The 22,465-nt window shown below is 31.3% G+C and overlaps 1 protein-coding gene across 2 annotated transcripts in view; it reads left to right on the forward strand.

The window, feature by feature from the left end:
* LOC123694342 (low-density lipoprotein receptor-related protein 2) overlaps nt 1-22,465 on the forward strand; it is a 140,009-nt gene that overhangs the window by 68,657 nt on the left and 48,887 nt on the right. Inside the window, exon 1 of one of the 2 annotated variants that reach the window (XM_045639752.1) lies at nt 21,413-21,484. The exons of the other annotated variant lie outside the window; for it this stretch is intronic. Within the exon in view, the coding sequence (XP_045495708.1) occupies nt 21,430-21,484 (55 nt within the window). The 5' untranslated portion in view covers nt 21,413-21,429. Of the gene's footprint in view, nt 1-21,412; nt 21,485-22,465 lie in introns of those variants that run through there. 2 annotated transcript variants of the gene reach the window in all.

A 22,465-nucleotide genomic window follows, 5' to 3' on the forward strand; every position in this document is an offset into this window, starting at 1 on the left:
TTGTTTTTATATTATTGTTTTGACATAATTTTAGAAAATATTAAAATACTAAAACAACCAATCATGCATTATCACTATCTATATTTTCTATATCTAGGGAAATTATTTCACTTAGAAATTGAACCAACAATTCAAAGTAACAAAATAGAGATTTAAAAACTAATCGCCCGTTATACCGTTAACGTTTATACACGGCCGAATGTTCTGAATGAATAAAAACCTTATAAATATTCTAATATCATCGCTAAATGGATTTGAGAGAATATTCCGTCGGAATGGCCGGATCCAATTATTTTTATTGTAAAATAGTTTTATCGGAAAAATGATTAACCGCGGCTTTGCTGTTATTTAGGCATTCTTTTGAAATATTGTGTTGAAAAAATAATTTATTTATGGACGCTAGCCTGTTTTTATTGCTTATCGATGTGATTAGTATATTCACATTTTAAAGAACAAGTGATAACTGCGTTAAAACCAACCGACTTCAAAGTTGCACTTGCAACATTTACAAATACAGACAAAATGCTCATAAAATAAAAACTACTGGGCCTATCCGAATAAAATTTTTATGGGACCAATTCGACACCATCCCGCATCGAACAAAAAAGAATCACGTAAATCGGTTCAGAAACCTCGGAGTAATCGGTGTACATACATAAAAAAAACATACCGGCCGAATTGATAACCTCCTCCTTTTTTTGAAGTCGATTAAAAATTGTGAGTTATTCACGTATAATAATTATCTAACGAGAAATTACACACGTTAATAATACTTGAATAAGCGAACCATAACAGTAGATGTTTATCTGGTTTAGCATAACTTCCGAATTGCTAATCATCATTTGACAAATGATCAAAACTTGAAAACTGCCATGTCACGTTACACTCAATTTAATACGAACTCTAGAGAGCATATTTTAACTTTTTACTGCGCTAATATTAAGAAGTCGGTATATAGTTTTCGTATCTTCACTTATTATGTTAGGTATTAGTTATCAAAAAAATTCTTGTATTTTCTATATCTTTCAAATCTATCTTCAAGCATTAATCCCCAAATCTTGCCAGTTTCTTTGGTTCCCAATCAATCTGTGTTGTAGGTTTCGGTCAGGTCACCGCCACTTTGTTTGCTTAAGCCCCTAAATATATAAGGATTTATACTCGTTTAGAAATAATAGTATTATGTATGTACACACATATTATGAATCGATTTAATCGGATCGAATTGTGGTATGACTATTTAGTACAGGTAGATCTATAAGATAAGTAATTCGAGGTTTTATGTGGTTTTACTAAGATAGTTATCTTCATAATTTTGTGTAAGTAAATGCAAATCTGATCTAAAACTTAATATGTATTTTACAACACTATGAAATAGATTTGTTTCGGTGAAAATACCTCGTGTCTGATGCGATATCTATTTACAAAAATGTTAATTATACTTAATCCAATTTAACAAGCATTGATTGGAGCCCAAAGAAATTAGAGAAACGAAGAAATTTGTTTGCCCAAACTATCATTCAAACTTTCTTCTAGTAAGGCATAGTATTCAATTCCCATTATTGCATTCAAGCTTAATGTACCTATTTCCTTCCTTAAATAGCTTGTGAGTTATGATTTTCTCGCAACAGGCAACAGCGCAATCAGTCGGAATTGTATTTCGCAGCCGTCAAGTGTCACAGTATAAATAATTCTGGAACATTTTCCATGTGCGAGCGCCGCGACCAGTCTCATTCCTGCTGCATTACCGCTGCTCTGTGGCGCTCGAGATATTACATGTACCAGACATGTGACCGCGTCCTATGATCGTAAATCTTTCTTGCTTTTGTATTTTATTCTTTGTAAAGTTCTTATTTCTATTCTTTGTACCTTTTAGTTTGTAAAGTGACTGTTATATGTATTTTCTTGTGTTAATTCAATCTTCATTTTTACTTCGTGAAAATTTTCCTTCTTAATAAGAGTTGAACAGTAAAACCGTCCTATTTATATTTCGGAGGTTAAAATGGAGTTAATATTAACATTCCAGAAGATTCTATTTCTATAGAACAATCCCTGAGATTCCAGGCCGTTCTGTGTTCTGTGAATTGCTTGTTCTCGTAGATTTCATACGTTGGAGGATTTATTAGTGAAATAGAGCGCAGAGTTAGTGAACAGCTGCCTACTGACGAGCCGTGTAAACGCGGCGTTTGTCTGTCACTTGAAATAGATAGAAACGCAAGAACTAAACTTTTGAAGTGTGTATTGATGCGTATGAAGTCGAGAACAAAATATTTGCGGTTTTTGTTTAATTTTCAATGAATAAACCGTCATAATAATCAAGCATCTCTGATTACACTAATTTATAGAAATTTCTTTCCAAATCCGTTTCAAAAGTATGTCTAAACTCTAAAAGATTAAACTTAAAAATTAATTTCGATTGTTTGCAGTATTTACGTCGAAAAAAGACCATTTCCTTTTCCATAACGTCTTCGTGTATAACCAGCTTATATCGAGTGCAAGTGCAGTGAACAGAAAGCTTTGTGCTTAACTATATTAACCGCAATAAAGCCGCGGTAACGATCCGCCATTGTCGAGATAATGACGCGAAGAAACATCGCCTATGATAACAAATGCTACTACACTATAGCACCTTAATTTGTTTCTTTTGAGACGTTTTATTAAGAAGTGTAATTATATTCCCTATTAAAAAAGAGCGTGTGTACCGAGCACACGTGCCAGAAGTAAAACTTCTTTGGCGAGATTCAAAGATACCAAAATCGTCGCCTTACTCCATGACGTGACGGAATTGCCATGACGCGACTTTGAAATTTTACTTTCAACGCGCCAAAGAAGTTTCGAATGTTGTGACTTTATAGGACAGTTCTTTAGTATGATAGAGTTGATTAATTTTAATGCAAAGTTATAAATTAAAATGAACACAAAATGCATTGGTTCTTCCTAGTTTTTTTCTTTTTTATTTAGTAATAATTCATGTAATTTTCAAAATCGCGTTTTTGTTCTGGTCTGAGTTTTTTCAACACTAATATTAATGCGGATTTTGAACGTGTTGAAACAGAGTCCTGTCTTTTACAATGGCTCATACGTTGCTATTACAGCAGACAAATGATCTCTCTATGTTACTATTATATTAAATCTAATGTATCCTTCAATAACTCATAGTTTCGCATCCCTCACGCTCGTCCAGTTATTACAAGTTACTATTATTGCATGCACCAAATATATATTAATTAACGATAGCATTCCGTTTGGTTAGGATACCAATATGATAACATATTGTTTGGGGCGTATTATTCAGTCAATTGGAATATTTTGTTTGGGGTCTGTGATTTTCTTTAATAGTGAAGTTATGCCTGAACTTTGTTGCAGTTTATTTTTTTGACAAGTTACAGGCATTTTTCTACATTGCGAGACCAAGAAATTCCTTATTTGCTGTTTTTAAAACGCTTATAGGTAATAGCTTCACATATACCTGTTTGTATGTAACCGACTGTAAAACACTCCTATAAACTATAGGATCGTCGAAGCAGAGAAAAAAAGCATTACGTAAATGTTAAAAATGACAATCTTAAAATAATAACAATGAAATTGGATTGTTGTTGTATGATCATAATAACGACCTTGTGCGCAGTGCACCGTGACATGTACATAATCGATGTTTACGTGACAATTGTATGGCTAATAAACATTTTTAGGGTTCCTTGAACTGTAGCAGAAACTAGTATAGGTATATTTGTCATAGCCAACAAGCAATCAGTTATTTTATTAAAAGAACAGTGTTTTGCAAATAAAAAATTACAATATGTCAAATTGTGCTGTCTTATAACTGGGAAGATTTAGATTCATTTTCCGAGAAGTATTTGAAAAATAATGAGTTACTGTACTATCGGGAAAACCTATACGAGAAAAACCATGAATCATATTTTATCTGCACTTGTGACATGATTGAGTACAAACCTAATTCTTTGTTACATAATATATGCATCCTTAAAATTTCATATTATTGCATGTCATGCATCACATCTGTATAATGTATTTATTAAGCATCGATAAATATTTATCGATGCTCCAACATCACTAGTGATTAAAAATATTGCATGTTTTCCATCAATGTCAGTGTCTAGTGCGCGTGTTGCGACATTTTTATCGATCAATCAAAATTACTTAGTTCCGGTTTTGTTTAATATCTTTAAAGTTTATATTTTATAAATTATGTTATAAATATTATAAAATTGTTGCAACAATATGACTTATGTATTTTATGATATTTTATTTGTGAAATGTGAGGATGCGTGGATGGCTGTAACTTTTTCATGTAATCGGCTTAAAGGATTTCCATACGTTGTTGATTAAAGTCTAATAATAAATAGATTACTTTATGAGTGTGTCAACATGCGTCTAAACTTTTTCCTTGATGCTTTGCTGCTATTGATTATAGCGTATAGTTTTACAACATAAAGCCTTCCTGTATACATGTCGCCATCATCTGGTTGGATGACTGCGACATATACATATGGAGTATTCACCACAAAACTTATATTTATTTTAAAATAATTTGAACTACCCTCCATTTCTGAGGTAAGGGTGTTCAAACATTCAGCTTTACAATATTAATGCGCATATACCTCAAGACCATTCTAATAGCGTTTACAGGGATACCTGAACATAAATCTAATGTGAAATATTCAGAATAGGGCAATAAATTGGAAATCCTGACGTATGGGCTCGGGGTAATTGTTAATGAACGTTGACTTGTTGCTGTTAACTTGCTATTGATTATTAATAATTTACATTTATTTCAGTGATTCATTAACAAATTAATCATGTATAGTATAATTAATTGAAATGATATAAAGTAGCTAGTGAATTTGTATGAAAAAAAGTACTGATTTGCACTATAATATCTACAACCTTTTTTTGTTCGTTTATCCTACAGGTTTACCATGTTAAATTAAACCTCTTTAGCATACACAATACACATTGTAAGTAGCATAACTATAATTTAACAAAAAAAGTTTCTACGCTTCTGCAAGTTAAAGATCGGTAAAATAAACACCAATAAGCGTCTAAAATATCTTAAGAGCTGTTTGCAAGTCTAACAGACGTGCCCACATTTTAATACAAAATCAATTGTTACATATTTGTATCCAATTACCACAACTTAGGTCTACCACAAATCCGAGACCCCTGTTCCAATACCCGCTGACAGGAGACACGGGTCAAGGCAATCTGGTGGTGGTTATCAAAAGAAAACGCGCGGGCAATGCTCAACGAACCGTGTTATTTTGTATTTCAAGCATAAATGTGAATAGTTTGCTTGTTTGAATGGGTTTTACTTAACCGACCGGACCAGAGCTAAGCAAGACATGAAAGCTACAACAAATATTATGTGTGCTATTCGTAAATTTAGCTGCATTGAATTTGGACGCTTTGAACCGGTACAAAGACATGTATTTTATTTCAACTGAATTCATAACTATATTTGTTTGTGTAAAGTTACATAATGTGACATAATATATCAAACCTATTTCTATTTCCATACTTCTATTTTGTGGAAGATACTGTAATCCTGTCTTAAATTATAATTTCAGGTGCCGATTTTTATTACTTTAGTACTTATTTGTACGTATCAATTTATTTGTTGGATAAATCATTCTTTATAATATTATAAGTTACCATTTTAGGTACAATTGGAGAATACAAAGATTCTTAATCAAAAACTCACACGTTCAATATTATATTACGTTAAGTAGGTACGATCAAGTAAAACCTACTTGAAACGCATTTGCCTGATACAACTACCAAAAATACAGAAAGAATAAGAAAACACAGATGGCAGAACTTAGTTAAATTTGTATGATCAAGAGATAATAATATCATGTAGGTACCTACTTTGCGGAAATAACTAGAAAATCAACAGCCATTTTCATACCTGCGAATTGGAAGACACGTAAACGATGCTACTCGTAAAATTTTAGCAGCTCATCTTATTTTAGAGTCGCGTTATATCGAATATTATTTAGATTGCGTGATGTTTACGCAGAGTGACTATCTACTGATAGGTATAACACAAAAAATAGGCAACAGATTAGTTCCCAATTTGAAGTAGGAGATTTAAATTGAATTAAAATTAGCATATTATCCTCAAGAGGGTAAATGTTGTGTCGCATTTGTTGAAACAGCCAAGCGTTCCAACAGCCGCGTGTGCTCGTCCGCGTATCGCCAGTCTAAATTAAATGATGTGTCGCTTCAGCTTATTCACGAAGCCTTCACAAAGAAAGCCTCCGGATTATCCAAGATATTAAAAATTCTGCCGAAACAAAAACCCTTTGAGCGCCACTTACTCGTAAGCCCTGAGCTCAAATGAGTTTATTTACTGCTTTAATCGGCTTTAAAGCGGTTTTATTGTGTAGGAAAATCCCGGGATGCAATGTACTTATCTACACTGAATACTTACTTATTTTACACAACAAAACGTCGCGTGGAAATTATTTTGGAACGTTTTATATGCATATTTTACTTGAAAATTTGTGTGAAATTCTTAGTGTTCGGAACTAAATTTTTCGCGTTATTTTTAACAGATTCTGTAAGACCTTAAAACTTAATATGTATTGAATATTTTTATGTCAGATTAATAAAAATTTATCCGTCTTTTGTAATTAAATTGATATCCCGATGAAAAAGCACATCGAAGACACATTTATTACTAAAACGAGAGACACTCAAAATATAGCTCATTTCAATATCTTGAATCGCGTATAAAAGATTCATCCCCTTCAAAAGGTATAGGAAATGTACTCGATAATATTTCTCTTGTCAATATATATTCAAAACGCTTATAAAATTCAACATTTTCTTAAAACCCAATACACGTATTGAAACATCTATTTATTCAAGCCGTTAGACTTGAAATTTTGCATGTTATACAATTTTCACCTCTATTACCCTCGCTGAAGATGTATTTTCAGATAACGTATCAACCTAAGCTTCATTTTAGAGCAATGAAATTTGAATCGTATGTTTATAGATTAGAATTTATATTGAATCGTCTGCAGTCGTCTTTTGAATGCATCTTGTGGATATATTACCATTTAGCAGCGCAGAATATACCAGTATAATCTAAGCCAGTACCTATATGATATAATCTGTGATGATCTCCAGCTTTGTGGATAAAAGATCCTAAAATTTTAAGGAACGAAATCTCTAGATATATTATTAGATGAAAAGAAGGAGAGGTCCAAGAAGTACCCTGCGGTACACCCCAAAACGAATGTTCCTATAGCGCTAACGTAAAGTTTATAATATTACTGCCCAATGTTCATGTCACCCTTGTTTTTATTGAACTTAAAACTTTTAAAAAATATTTATCATGTGATATTAATGATGATTACTTTTTTGTTTCAGGTAACGACCGCATACCTATCATTTTATGGACGCAAGCATCAGAATTCATAAGTATTGTCACACTAAAGCTTTATAAAATTGAAGAACATTGTTTATTGATAGCTAAAAAGTAATTTTTATAAATATTAACATAAAAATCAAACTATTTAACAAGTGAAAAAGATACGGGCAACCAGAAAACCATGTAATATAACATTCACTTCGCATTTTCATAACTAGAAAATCAACATATTATCTCTGAACCAATTACTATTATAAAAATTTCCAATGAAGCATCGAAAACTATTTGAATTCTCAAAACTATGTAACTTTAAAAGCTTGATTTAAAATCACACTATCAATTCCACAGTCGCATATAATTCAAACTAGAATTCAATGATCATAAAGTGCATCTAAAACTCCCGTTAGGTAAGGAACATAAACGGACAAACAATGTATTTTCAATCAGCCACACTCAAGTGTCCCTTAGAGACTTATAGCCGATCTTATTAATGGCGTCCCAGTTCACACGTTGTTTGACTTCGAATTAACAATTTCTGTATCGATTTGTTGATGTGTAATTGTTATGGAAATTGAAGTTTTGGGAATATGCAATGCAATAGAATATGTTTATTATTTGCGGTAAAGAGTAGAGGTTTAGAAGTAACTTTATTGTTTTTTATAGGATTAGTGATCTTGCATTTGTTAATTTGGATATCTGGAATATTAAAGTAAAAACGTAGATATAAACAATGTCGTGATTTTGAATATGAAATTAAGCATTTGAATTTAGATTATACAAAATCATCGTAATTGAGAGAGATCATGGCATTTACGCTTGACTCATGAAGATACAGCGTTTTCAGAGAAAACGTGTGTTTGATGAGTTCATTGATCTTTTGTGTTGACAAGCCAGATAACGGATAATCACCATTTAAGATAAGCTTAGACGTCACTAATTAATCCTGCTACTGCTCTAGTCTATACATCTACTAATATTATAAAGCTGACTTTGATAATTTTCGTAAACGAACTGATTTCAGGACCTACTCGTTTGAATCGAATTAAAAAATCAAAGAAGGCTACTGGTTAAAAAATATCAGGTAAAAATTTTGCAGGAACACCAATGAAAAATGTTTCAAAAAAAAAAAAAATATTTCCCTATTGAGAGCAGACGAAGCCGCATGAAGCAGTTAGTATTTAATAAGGCCCAAGCAAGACGTTGAGGGCGCAATAACGACAGTGTTGTATGTAAATGGAGCGCAGTGCGGATTGCAGCTAAATTGGAATTCGTCTCCACTCTATTGATAAACACGTTCCCATTGCACGCTCACCTGGGAATTAATAGATTTTGGATAATTTTTGAAGGCTTACTATTTTTTTTAATGTAATAATTTTAAGAAAAATATGGCTCGCCTTTCTGTCTAGGGAGAGTTTTTGTTGAAATAAACTGTTAATTAATAAATAATCACAGACGATAAAAGAAGAAATTCAGGCGACACCATAACAGAAGCGAAGACATAAATAAAGACAGAAATAAATAAGGGAAAGTTGTAAGATAAATTGAGCGACCTCTTCCAGTCGATTTGATCGGCATGTGAGGGAAAATTTGCACAGAATAAATATTTCTAATACAATAATAATACAGGGGTGTTTTGCGCAAATTGACAACAAAAAGCTATTTTTGTATTGCGAAGCGAAGCGGCTATTTACTGAAATCGGGTTTATTTCAAATATGATAAAAAAAGAAAATTACGTTATTACTGAGTGACATAGGCTATATTTTTTAAACTTAACCACGGTGAGACGAATTTTCGTTAAAAATTCTTGCAAACCCATTTAAATTCTAATTTCTCGTGTCGTGTGGTAATGGAAACGGGCACACAGAATGCAGTGGGCCTCAGAAAGCAAACAACCGCATATATTTTCATATTATCCATTTATAAGAATGGTACAGCAGAAAATCTCACTGATTGCTGCTATTGAAATGAAAAGTTCCTGGTATTTTATATGAAGAATTTTTCTTTAGTTAATTAGCAATGTCGTGTATAAAGCATGTCTTATAATGCTAGTCTCTTGAAAGTTATTTTAACTCATAGCAAATGGGACCTTTATTACCTAAACAATTTTAATGAAAAGTGCATGAACTACTGCATGCGAATTTGGTTATTTCGAATTATAATGAATTAATGGAAAATATTGACACGGATATTGACGTAAAAAATATCGCTGCAGACAAAAACCAAATTATAAACTGACGATATGTCGCATAGGTAGTAAAAAAAAAAAATTAAGCTCACAAATAGTAGAGACTTTAATTTACACAGGTACAAAAAATAATATAAATAAAAATATTATTCGCCCCTCTAATACCGACAATCCTAAAGATATTCTACACAGGCCGCAATCACTGCAAATCAAGGTAAATATTCGAGTTACTAACTTCTGCTAGTTTCCAGAAGTTTCTAGCAAGTTCCAGCTGCAAGTTACCAGTTCGCACTGGTTTCGGCCGGTTACCGAGTATTAAATGTATTCAATTTACAAACGAATGATTTGTCAGCTTTAACTGCTGTAATGTAGTGTAAGCCTTGAATCCTATTAAATTCGGTTTTAAAAATCTATTAATAGGTAATTTTTAGATTATGTAATAAAACAAAATAATTAAATATATTTTTGGCAATAAAAGTTGTACACTTACATGACAATTTTACTTAAATATAATCAAATCACAAATGATATTAAACGTTGTCTATAGATATCGCAATCATCATTCCTCGATATGATAATTAATCCTGCTATATATTCTGATATTGATCAGGGTAACCCGGCCCCTTCCTGTTAAAACAAGTGATAAAGTGATAATATTCCCGCCTTCATTAGAAAAACCCCGAGTTTCCTTAGAGCGGAGTTCACGCAAATTGATCAAAGTACCAATCACCTGACTACCTGGGTATATTTCCTTGTAAAAATCATAATTTTCAATGCTCTTTTATGAAGGGAATCGTTGATTATATGACTCGTTATTTCTTTAGGAATGGTTATTAGAAAAATCCTTATTCTTCTTAACCGACTTCAAAAAAGGGAGGAGGTTATACAATAATTAATAAATAATTAATCTATGTATAGAATTATTTATTTTGGGATAGCAACAAAGTTCGACTAGTAAATACTGATAAATAAATATATTATGTATTTCTTTCTTTCTTTCTAATACTATCTTCTATTATTTTTCTTTGCAATCTTATACAACATCATAAGTTTGAAATAAACCCTCGAGAAGATAGCCTTAACTTCAAACCCTCACATGTTATAGTTATTAACTTGTCTAGTTGTTAACAAACTTCTACGAAACGGCTGCAACAAGTTTAATACAGCTCTCCATGTTCTATAGACGTTAGCAACTTTACTTATGCACTATTGGAATCTATTGTTAACTTTAAAGCTTATGGGGATATAGTTATTTATTACTATTGCAAATGAAAGAGGATATAATAAAAGATAAATTTGATAAAAAACGATTGATAGCATATTTTTTACTTTCAGCAAAAGGATTTAGTTCAATACGTTACAACATAATATCATAAATAATAAATGACAAAAACATCAAAAAACAGTACATCATAGAAAAAAAAATATTACATGCTTATTAAATCTATCATAAATCATAATATACTTTAATTGTAAAATTTATTATTGTGAATATTATAAATTATTCACTCAGAATCACTAGAATCTATATTACACACGAGATAACGTCATTCAACGAAGGTCCTATTTTATCAGAGAAAACTTCGACATCTACGGGTAATACGCAAACTTGAAACTACGTTAAAACTTAAAATAGAACTTCCAATATAAATGCGTATCAGCAAGCAATATAAATAGTGAGCCATCGATCACCCGCGGTCATTGCTACACATTATGTAAATACTTCGATTCCTTCGCATTCGAACCTTACCTTGCCCTACGTCATGATGTACGGACGGCTAAGATATCGTTAGCGATACTATTGGTTAGAAAAACCATGAATAATAAAACGTATTTTGAAAAACTAAAAACACGCTTTCACAATTTAATCTCCGTAAAATCCATCGAAAATAATCATTCTGCTTTTTTGTAGACGAATAATAAATAAATATTTCACAAATCGCATTTTTCACATGGCCGATATTTTAATAAAAATGAATTTACAACATCCCTCGAGCTAAAATCCATTAAAACTGCATTCACGTTAATAAATCCATACTAATATTATAAATGCGAAAGTAACTCTGTCTGTCTGTCTGTCTGTTACTCAATCACGACTAAACCACTTAACCAATTTGCATGAAATTTGGTATGGAGATATTTTGATACCCGAGAAAGGACATAGGCTACCTTTGTTACTGGTACAATTATAACAACTGAACGGTTCAACGGATTTGAAAGATTCAATCGGAATTGTCTGCGGAAATAAATAACTGTTAATAATTTGCAAAAACTTACGTAAAAGTAACCTTTTACCTTTTTTTTAAACTTTTTATCCAGCTAGTTTACTAAACTCTTTTATATACTGCAAATGTACCTAGAAATATTATATATACTTAGTAATAGATTAGGAAGTACACACTTGATACAGATGTTAGCCACCTTCATGTTATTGTTCAAATGGTGAAATCAGCTGAATCTCAACTTCAATACTGTTTCAGTTAGAAGGGCTGATAAGGGCACAAGATTTACTGTTATCGCCAACTTATACAGCCTTTGTTTTGTGGTTACAATGGACCTTTCAGTTAACCTTAATAGTTTCTTAATCAGCGTTTAAGTACCTACCTACTGTTGTATAATTGTCCCTTAAAATTCATTTCTATTGTTTCTTTTAAATATTCTATGAATATAAACCGTTATAATATTTGGTGAACTATGTATGTAGGTACCAGGTAGGCAATAGGCATATTGTTCGTGTCAGTTATTTTTTATATGAACACCAAGCATCTTGATTGAAGTCAAACGTGTAGCACGTTTTCGAGATAACACAGATTTTTGACATTTTTTTACTAACTATTTCCTCAATTATATTTTGTAAGTTTTGCATCGTAACTATTCTACAATAATACTGTTCACTGGTTTGAAATACGAAAAGCAATAATATCGCTTCTAAAACTATTTGTATGTACCTGTACTTCTAATACGTAATAAATCTAAAAAGAAATAAACCTTGAGAATATCTTCGGCTGCTACTGCTAGGCACATCATTCTTTATATTTTTCCATACCTTACAAACTTAATTGCTTAAAAAACTTTACTATAAAAAAGCGTCTCATTATAAGTCAAGTATCCATACTTAAACAAACAAATATTACCTGTCACGCTTGAAGCGATAAAAAATCAAGAGAAGCCATCTCAAAGACTAACGTCGTCATTTTGCACAATGTTCTAGAAAAAACCGCACGATAAGAATATTCATTACATCGTGTCGACGCCGTAAAATCATTTCAAGGGTTTATTGCTACGCTTTTATAAGAATGTATGATAAGTTGCTCAGTACTGGCATATCTACATTTTATGCTCTTCAGTGTTTTATTCAATTACTAGCTATGCCCTTCTGTTTCACTCGCGAACAAAACTATAGACGAAAACTTTTCCCTATTGCATGGTTTAGTCGTGAAAGCCTTACAGACAAACAGACAGGTTTTCATGTTTACCAGTCTTTTTTATATAGGACACAATTTCAGCTTTCGTGAATTGATACCTAATACCTGGTGCTAATAGCCATTTCTTATTGAAACTAGTCAATTTAGTTACTTGATGCTAGGTTTAAAAAGCAACCTGTATTTTATTAATTTTGGTTCAATCTTCGTATGCAGATGGATCTTTGAATTTCATTCAATACATTTTAAAGGGACACCAAAAACATCTTATCCAAACTTTGGATTTGACTAACACAATATGATTCTTAAGTATTCCTATGTTCACAATCTCTGGGCTTCTCACTAGTTTATTTCTATTATTAATTCGTTGGCTACGTCATCCATTTAACACTTTTCTACTGTATATTTTAGATTTAGATATTCTCGTCTTCAACAGTTGTTATAAACCTTCACAATTCGTAACGTGCGAACTTAATGTAAATGATGTATTTGCCTGCGTATTGCGTACGACTGTCTCATTCACCGGTGAGCTGTACATTACGTGCCTCTTTGGAGGTGCCAGAGGGAGGGTTATAATATGTATACTTTAATAGTAAACAGCTTAAGAGTTTGTTTGAACGAGTTCATCGTAGGTATTGGTTCGAAAACATTATTTTGTCAATGTAGGAGAAAAATTCTCTATATTACGACCTGAAGGAACTAAGCGTTTAGAAAAAATATTCCAAAAAAAGGAAAAAGTATTTATTTTGATTACAGATGTCAAAGTTGCGTAAGTCAGCAAATATCTAATTGTGTTATAAACACGAGCAACGAGGCAGTGGATTAGCAGTTCGCACGTTTCTTAGATTTCTCGCAGGTTTACTAAGATTGAATGGGATTAGGTGGGATTGTAGGATATGGAGAAAGAGGGATCAAAATACGTTTGGTACAAACAACTAATTATCAATAGGGAAAACATTTATATATCTACTAATAAAAATATTCTACTTTTTAACATTGAAAATATCATTACATCATGAGGCCCTCTGCATAATTTTAAAACTAGTAGATGTATGTTCCCAATTACGACAAACTAAACTATATAATAAATTTCTTTTTATTTATTATTCTCTTTAAAGATTTAACCATATGTAAAAACGTGTTGTACACAAACTGAATAGGATTTTATAACATTTTGTGGCCAATTGAATGTTTACCGATTTAAGCTACATTTCATTTAGAATCACTGAATTAATTGGAACTTATTAACAATTACAATTTATATATAAAGTAATTGTTAATGCCAGAGCACATTATACTGCTCAATCTCTGGGGAGCCAGCTATAAAGATAGCGCCTGGATGAAAGCAGTAACGAGCGAGAGCGCATTTGCTAGCTTTATTTTACAAGGCGCTAGAAAATCTAGGAAAATTAAGTTAGTTGGGATGTAAATGACGTATTACAAAAACCATTTACAAACTGATGAAATATATTAATTAGGAACCTTTTATGCATATTACTCTTCATTAGTTCATCTGATCCTTTTTTGGACCTACCTGTCTGGCATTACCAACTACCTAGGTAACTTGACTAAGAATTAATCGAACAAACGAAAGCTGTATATAAGTTAGTTATAAGTTGTATAATAACTATAATTTACATCAAACCGATCTTTAATTAAATAAATCTACACCAATAACCGAATTATTTATTCAATTACGCTGTCTGTTCATTAAATTGTAATTTTGCATAACAAGATGAATTTACATAAGCCAGCAAAGGCGATGTTTGACAAAGGGCAAGTGTAGGTTACTTTTAATTTGGCCAATTACATTTCATACCATCTCTATGCTGTCACAGTGAGCGAATTTATGTGAAGTCACGCTTCGAGACACTTACATACCGTTACGGGGCTCTTTCTTGGCTATAAAGGAACATGTTATTGTACATTACGGATGAAACATTTTGAATGTGCCATCTGGAGTTATAGGTCGTTGTGGCAAAGGTTACGTTTTTAAAATAGAGAAAAGATATTAATGTGAATCTGTTAATGGATTAAAATCTATATTGTGCAGATCTAGGAACAGTGAATTATGATTTTTCTTTTTAATTTTACATATTATGTACTTTATACTGGTTGATTCTTTAACTATAGAATAATTGCTTGTCGTAAAGATAAATAATGAATTCACAATGCAAAAAAATGTGGAGATATTATTTTTAACGCGCAAGAACAATTAAAACATTGTTAAGTGGGTAATATATCTAATACTTAACAACAATTAAAATTTTGTAACACTATTTACACACATTGTATCTATGCCGCTAATAAATATGAAAATCACCAAGCTAATAACAAATGTGGCAAACCACCGAAAGTCACGTAGAGCCAATAAAAGTATTCTATTATCGAGAATAAATTAGAGGTCGATAATGAAGGCGAATTCTTCAGAAGCGTGGATGCTGGGGACTGGGGTCAGGTTGTAATTACATTATGCAGATAACCCCGAGCTCGAGACCCCAATCTGTGGGTCCTTAATATAGCACAATGGTAATAAATCTCGTTTACGCACTATACACGTTTGCAGAATTCATTTGATTGCGTGCTCGTTGTTCACACCTCCTAATTTATGATACTAAACAATGTATTGATTGAAATGTATGTTTCGTGTATGCATAGGTATGCTTATGCTTTACAATAATTATGTATAGGTAGTTTTCCAACATTATTAATATCTTCTCCATCCATCTCCATTTAACAAAATATACATATTATAGACACTACGCTCTTCAAAACACAATTCATTCAATTTAAAGTATCAACCAAAACCACACATCATTGTTAGTAATGCAAGCAAAGCTTTGTAACCAATTTAAAAATATACTACGTAACAAATAATACATATACTTATATAGTCCCAAAATGTCCCTAATATTCCTTGCCCGCGGCTACGATTTGAATGTACCATTTCGTGAACAAATCTTTAAAAGCTGAGAGCTAGCAATTTGGGAGGAAATGTTCCGATGTGAGACATCCGACAAGCCGAGTGTTTGAGAATTGTACTCTTATTGAAACGACGTATTTCACACAAATATATAATTGTGGTAAAAGCCACTTTGGCAATGTTTTGTGTTTACTTATATTTTTACATGTACCTATCTACCTACGTAAAAAAAGGACTTGTTGAAAACTTTCTGAAAGATATGTAGATGATGTATATATACATATAGTAGACTATGCAGTTAGATTTTCCTGACACATATTTTTAAAATTTCCAAAGTTTTGAAATACCGACTGTCAGTTTCTTTTCCTTTTTTACGCGTAGCATCCGCTACGTGGCAATGCTCATGAAGTTGCTAGCTTCAGTTAGCTCAAAAGATCTACTTACCTTCCTTAAAAACACACCTATAACTAATTAATACCCTATTACTTTATAATAAAAAACGTAAAGCACAGTGTGTAAGCCGTTATAAATCCATCGCATACAAACCAATAACAGGCGAGCCGGGTCGATGGGACATAAGTGAAATTCCCTCCGCGACAACCTCTGCCCTTTGTTTTCAGATTCACTGTTTACAACACTCTTTATTTCAGTGACACTATTAAAACTTTTGAATGACAATTTAATGAGGTAGTGTTTTAATTGTAATAACTGCAACTAGAATTAACTTGACAAATATTTCACATAAATTTCGTTGCGTGAGTTTTTAAGAACATCTATCATACCGAGAGTATCATAATATTGAAATAGCGAGTTATAAAACAATTAAATACTTCATTTTAATAATAGTATTGATAGTGCTTTTAATTTAAAAAAAATCCCATGAAAACTTCTCTCTGATGTGAAACTTTCTTCTATGAATCCCATACAATCTCATTTTAAAAGAAATAGCACAAATATACCATAATAAAAATGTTATTTTTGCATTTTGCACGCGTTATCAATACAATTACATCGTAAAACGAAACATTAAAGCCAATAACAACGTGTGAAAGACATAACCATAAAAGTGCTATAAAATTGTATTTCCGATCCAGCCTCACCATTGTATTCATTGTATTGTAATTATTATGAAACGCGGATTTAAATAAATAAATCAGGTCAATTGTTATTTGTGAAGTGTGGGACACTTCAGAGCCTACTAGAAAACTTGAAGATCTAACTCGCATATCTAATGTTCTACAATATAGAGCTAAGAAAAATACAGTAGCAGAAAATTACAACAAAATGGAATAAATTAACAGATAAGAATTGCTAAATAACAAAGGATTATATCAATAACTTTAAAAATAACACTATTTAACATAAAACGATTTGATAATTTTTTTGTCGCTTCGTTTGAACTCACACGAGCGAATCTGTATTAAGTAAATATACCCATATATATAGTAGTAATGTTATATCTTATAAACTGAATATAAAGTTGTTTTCACGTTAAAGCGAACAAAATTTAATAGTGTTGACTGTAGACTATAAAAGGTATTTCGGTCATCTATAATGAATTTGTCAATCATATTTTTACTATGATTTCATTATAAGTTTATGCATAACATTTAAATGTAAACAAATTTATCTTTTTCTCTGTCTGATAAAAAATTTTCTTGTTTCAGGTAATAAAAAATGCAATGACGATGCTTGCAGTTAAAAATAGTACCTACAAGGTAATAGCAAAACTTGGAAAAACGTCGGGAGGTTTTGTCATTTTGAAGATTTCATATGTAATTTATTTTTAGTTATTTAAATATTTGCAGAACATTATTACACCTCGACAAAGATGTACAAATACGTATAGTACAATTAGATGGTCGTATCTCTATACAGTTGTTCCTTCCAGGCAAGCTATTTGGATTAAATCATATCCAAACACTTTTATGCACCAAATAATCAATAAGAAAAGCATTTCCAACCTTTACCACAAATAAGAAACATGTTGTTTGAATTACAAAGACGAGATTGCTGAAACGAAACAAATGACAACACTCATTACCCGTTCCCTTCAAAATAATGCGGTTTGGGACCTCCTGTGAAATATTATGCTATAATAACTCCATTACTTTAACTATTTCCCTTTATATTACATTGTTTTATCCCTCGCCTGTCGTTAGTTGTGTTTTCTCATACTACATCATAAGATTTAACTGTATTTTTAACCACAAGCACAGTTAATAATAAAATACGGACGGCATACCTATATCTGTGAATATTGAACATAAATTTTCAAAACTTTTTCAGTATATTGTTTCGTCAATGAAATGCCACCAAGTTCTATTATATAGTACTTTTTCTACTAGTAGTGTTCCTATGTTGTGTGGCTTAGGAAACAACTAGTGCTTCAAGTCCAATAATACAATGTCGACTAACTTGACCATTGTAAGCGCAAGTTGGAATGATGTATTACAGTACATTGAGACTAATCTCTGTAGGTACTCTGTATATACTGTTTAATGTATCGTATCTTCACAAAAGCTTAGTGAACCGACTGTAGTGGTTTTATGCTGTTTAAACTAGTGCGTAAATATTGTAAAAACTGAAAATCTTACATACTACTACTTACATACTAATTAAACACTTAAATTATATAACTATCTAGATTGTAATCGAATCGATACAAAAAATGAAGAAATTCGAAAAATACGTGAGGTATGTCTGCGACCTGGATCTCTACCGTAGCGATGTCGTAGACCACTAGACTATTCAATAAACCACAATAATCATATTTATTCTTGACTTTCCATCATTATAGCGTCTACCTTCGAATATTACAGTTAGATATTTATCAAAGCAATATATTTATGAATCTTCGTATAAAATAAATTACCTTCCATCACAATATCATCACAAAACTTTTCCATTGGAGAAAAATTCGCATAAAGTAGATAACATTATATAGTGTCCTCTCAGCTTAGTATCGCTGCGGCTGCTTACTTACGTAGCTTCCGCTTTACTTCCGATGTTACTTGAAGTATAGCTTAGTCAGGTAAATGCCTGGATTTTTGTGAAATATATCGACATGATTTTTGTTGAGTAGATAATATTTGTAGGATAGATTTGTTCTATGTTTTAAATATTTAAATGATAAAGTAATTTAGTTATTAAGTGATTGGCATAAAAGTAAATCTTGATGATAAATTTTATATAGGTATTGCCTTTAATTCACAATTTGTAAGATTAAAACTATAACATTGTATTTTGTGCCTGCCATTAAGTAAAGCGTCTTTTAACAATCCCCGAATAACGATAAGAGCGAATCCTTGTTGTGGCAATTAAACTCGGTTTATTGTCGACAATTTTAAATTTAAGTTAATGTTCCTATACCTACACCAATCTTAGGATTTTTAAGTTAAAACAGTGAATATGTGAATAATTGTTAAATATTCACTGTTAAATATTTCTGATACATAGAGTCACCTAATATATAAATTATGTCCAAAATGTGTAATTTATTTATTTATTATACTTTATTGCATTGACAATACATAAATACATATATAACAAAGACAAGACTACAGAAACAGCAAAGGGCGGCCTTATCGCTAGGTAGCGATCTCTACCAGGCAACCCAAATTGTAATACTTACTTTTATAAAAATACTGTAATACCTACTGTTTCAAAATTAAGTTTATATCGTATTTCATTACGATGATAGAAAAGATTTTAGATTGCTTGTACCTATACTGAAAATAAATTTAAAAAATTCCCCTTAAGAACGATTAGTGGGCCATAGCTATAGAGAATGTACCTAAAGAGAGTATTACATTCCGTATAGTTTTACTATAATATTGCTAATTGTGTGTGCCTAATCGTAATATTGTGTTTGACCCGACTAGTCTCGTGTACACAGATCATATTAACCTAGAAGCGCAAGTTAGTTTTTATTCAATTCAAATGTTTCACGATTTTAAAGGAAAGAAGAGAAAGTGTTCCAAGTGAATTTAATTTCCGATTATGTAGATTATATTAATTATGTTAAAATTTGATTTCGGGGATATATGTATTTATACGCAAATTTTAATTTGGCTTATGCATTTATTTTCAATCACACATATTTTAGGTCTAAATTTATTGTTAAATTATTAATCGTAATATTATGTAAATTAGAATGCTACATCACTACAAGTTGGATGTATCTTGTATACCTTCGAGTTATCAATTAGGAACAAATAATGAAAATCTTAATAGGGCTCACTATATTTCTTTTTTCGTGCGTCAGCACAGTATTTATTAAATGTGTTTCTTCGCGCTTTATCTATGACACGATTGATAAATACGTTTGGATTATCTAGTTCTTTTGATCTGTGTTTGTCTCGGATCATCAAACATTCACTTCTTCAGCGAAACGTTGGTTTTAAGCTTAGATGACATTTATTGTACATTAGCATTATGTAAAGCTTTAAATTGATAGCGAAGTCTAAGCTAACTTAGCAAAGCTACGTCTTAAGTGTTGCTTAGCTAACTTGATATTAAAATTTTGTTACGAAATGTGGGATTGTATTGACAATATGAAGATACGTTGAAATGATGTATGGTGATTGATGATGTTTTCGCAACGAAATATGGGGAGGAGTGTCATTTAAAAACGATTATGTATAAGAGTATTATTATGTTATTCTATTTGCTATGCTGTGGATTTGAACCTGTCATATAATTATATCCTTAGCACGTTAGCTGCACGTAGTATAAAGAAGAGTTTTTTTTTTAATTAAACACAATTAATTAAATTAGTCTATTGCAGATAGACTATAGCCTATGCCTAGCCTAGCCTAATCACTCGTGTTTATAAGTTTTTGAAAAGCGATTTCTATAACTTATGTTAAGTTGTAGAATTAGCTTAAATTATACATATATTTATTATGTTGTTACTTGTTAGTCTAAACTGCATACACGGCTTAACCGATTCGAAGTAATCGGTGATTGCAATAGACTCTAAGACAAGCATTTGGAGCACCTTCCCAATTAGACTGATTGCTCTGAAGTCTCTCTGCATTTCATTGACACGAATTGCTTGCAAAGCGATCTAGAATATATGATTCGGTTTGTGTCTTCGGGAAATTTCGGATCGAACTGGTAGATACCTTTTTTAATATTATCCAAATTCTATGTTAAAAACTTTAGAAGGAAGAAGAACTACGAAAAGTATGAAAATGAAAATAATCTTACTTAGATATAAGTTAAATGTTTTTTTTTAAATTATGGTCATTTCTTTTTCATTACGTTGAAAGTAGGACGAGGTATTTTTACTAAAATAATCCGTCTATAGACCGATATTCTTAAAACATTTGACGAAATATTTGTAACAATATCTACACGTCATATTAAGAAAATTACTGTATCCTGTCCTACTGGAGGAGAACAGGATACATACCTATTCTCTAGTGTCTAGATGGAATAATAATTATTAACACCATTACAAAATAATTATATTTTTCAGGACGTACAGGGCGCATGAAGCCTCGTCTACCGAAAATGAAAGCGAATTTAAAAAAGTATCGTTTCAAAGGTACGTCGTAGAGGGCGCTACTGTAGTGGGATACAGTAGATGTTGGCAATAGAATCTTTTGTGATTATTTAATAATATAAAAAATGAATGAATTGAAAGGATATACATAAACCAAAGTCAGTGGCAAGAGATAATTCTATTGAAAGTAGAGTCAAATTCTTATTTAATTTTTCGTAAATAATTTAAAAGATTGAAAGAGAGCAAATAACGTATGATAAAAATGTATGTATAGAAATTGCATTTGTTCGATTGATCTGTTTCAAAATAATGATCAAAATATTTTGATTTTATTGCCAACTCTACTGTCGTTGAGTGTGTTGACCTTTCGTACCTACAGTAGCTAGATTATGTGTGTGATTCTATCCCCTGGTACTTCTTCTTTACTGAAATAATTAAAAAATTGCTACTTTACGTCTGTGTTAAAATAAAAACATTTTTTGGCAACTAATTCGACAAAAATATTTGACAAAATCCAAATACTTTTTCTTCTTTAATTGGGGATTGACTAATAAAAACAGAAAAATATATTATATATATTGTTTACAGCAAATACCGACAAATAATACCTAAACCGACGGCTTATTATTGAGACAATTTATTCTGTAATGTTTAACACTGCACGTAAGGATATTCTCTAATTCAGTCACTATATTTTCGGGACGTTTTCTATGTATATTTAAATAATCTGTAATCAAATAATATTATCTTTCTAACATGTTCTATTTTCTGTGTGTTTGTTTCTTAGTGTTGACTGGTAAGTATTTTTTTATTTACTGTAATGCTTCATTTTTTTAATATTGTATTATACAATAAAATATTGCTACAATTCAAAAACTTAGTTTATTGGTCAGATATATTTACAAACTTTAATTTACTATTATTGTTTAATAATTAAACTTCTACAAAAATAAAACACACTTCTGACCATTTGGTTCTCTCAAAAAGAATTAACTATAATGTTTTGACTTGAATTATCTATGT

Source organism: Colias croceus, chromosome 9 (genome assembly GCF_905220415.1).
Source record: "Colias croceus chromosome 9, ilColCroc2.1".
NCBI classification, from domain to species: Eukaryota; Metazoa; Arthropoda; class Insecta; order Lepidoptera; family Pieridae; genus Colias; species Colias croceus.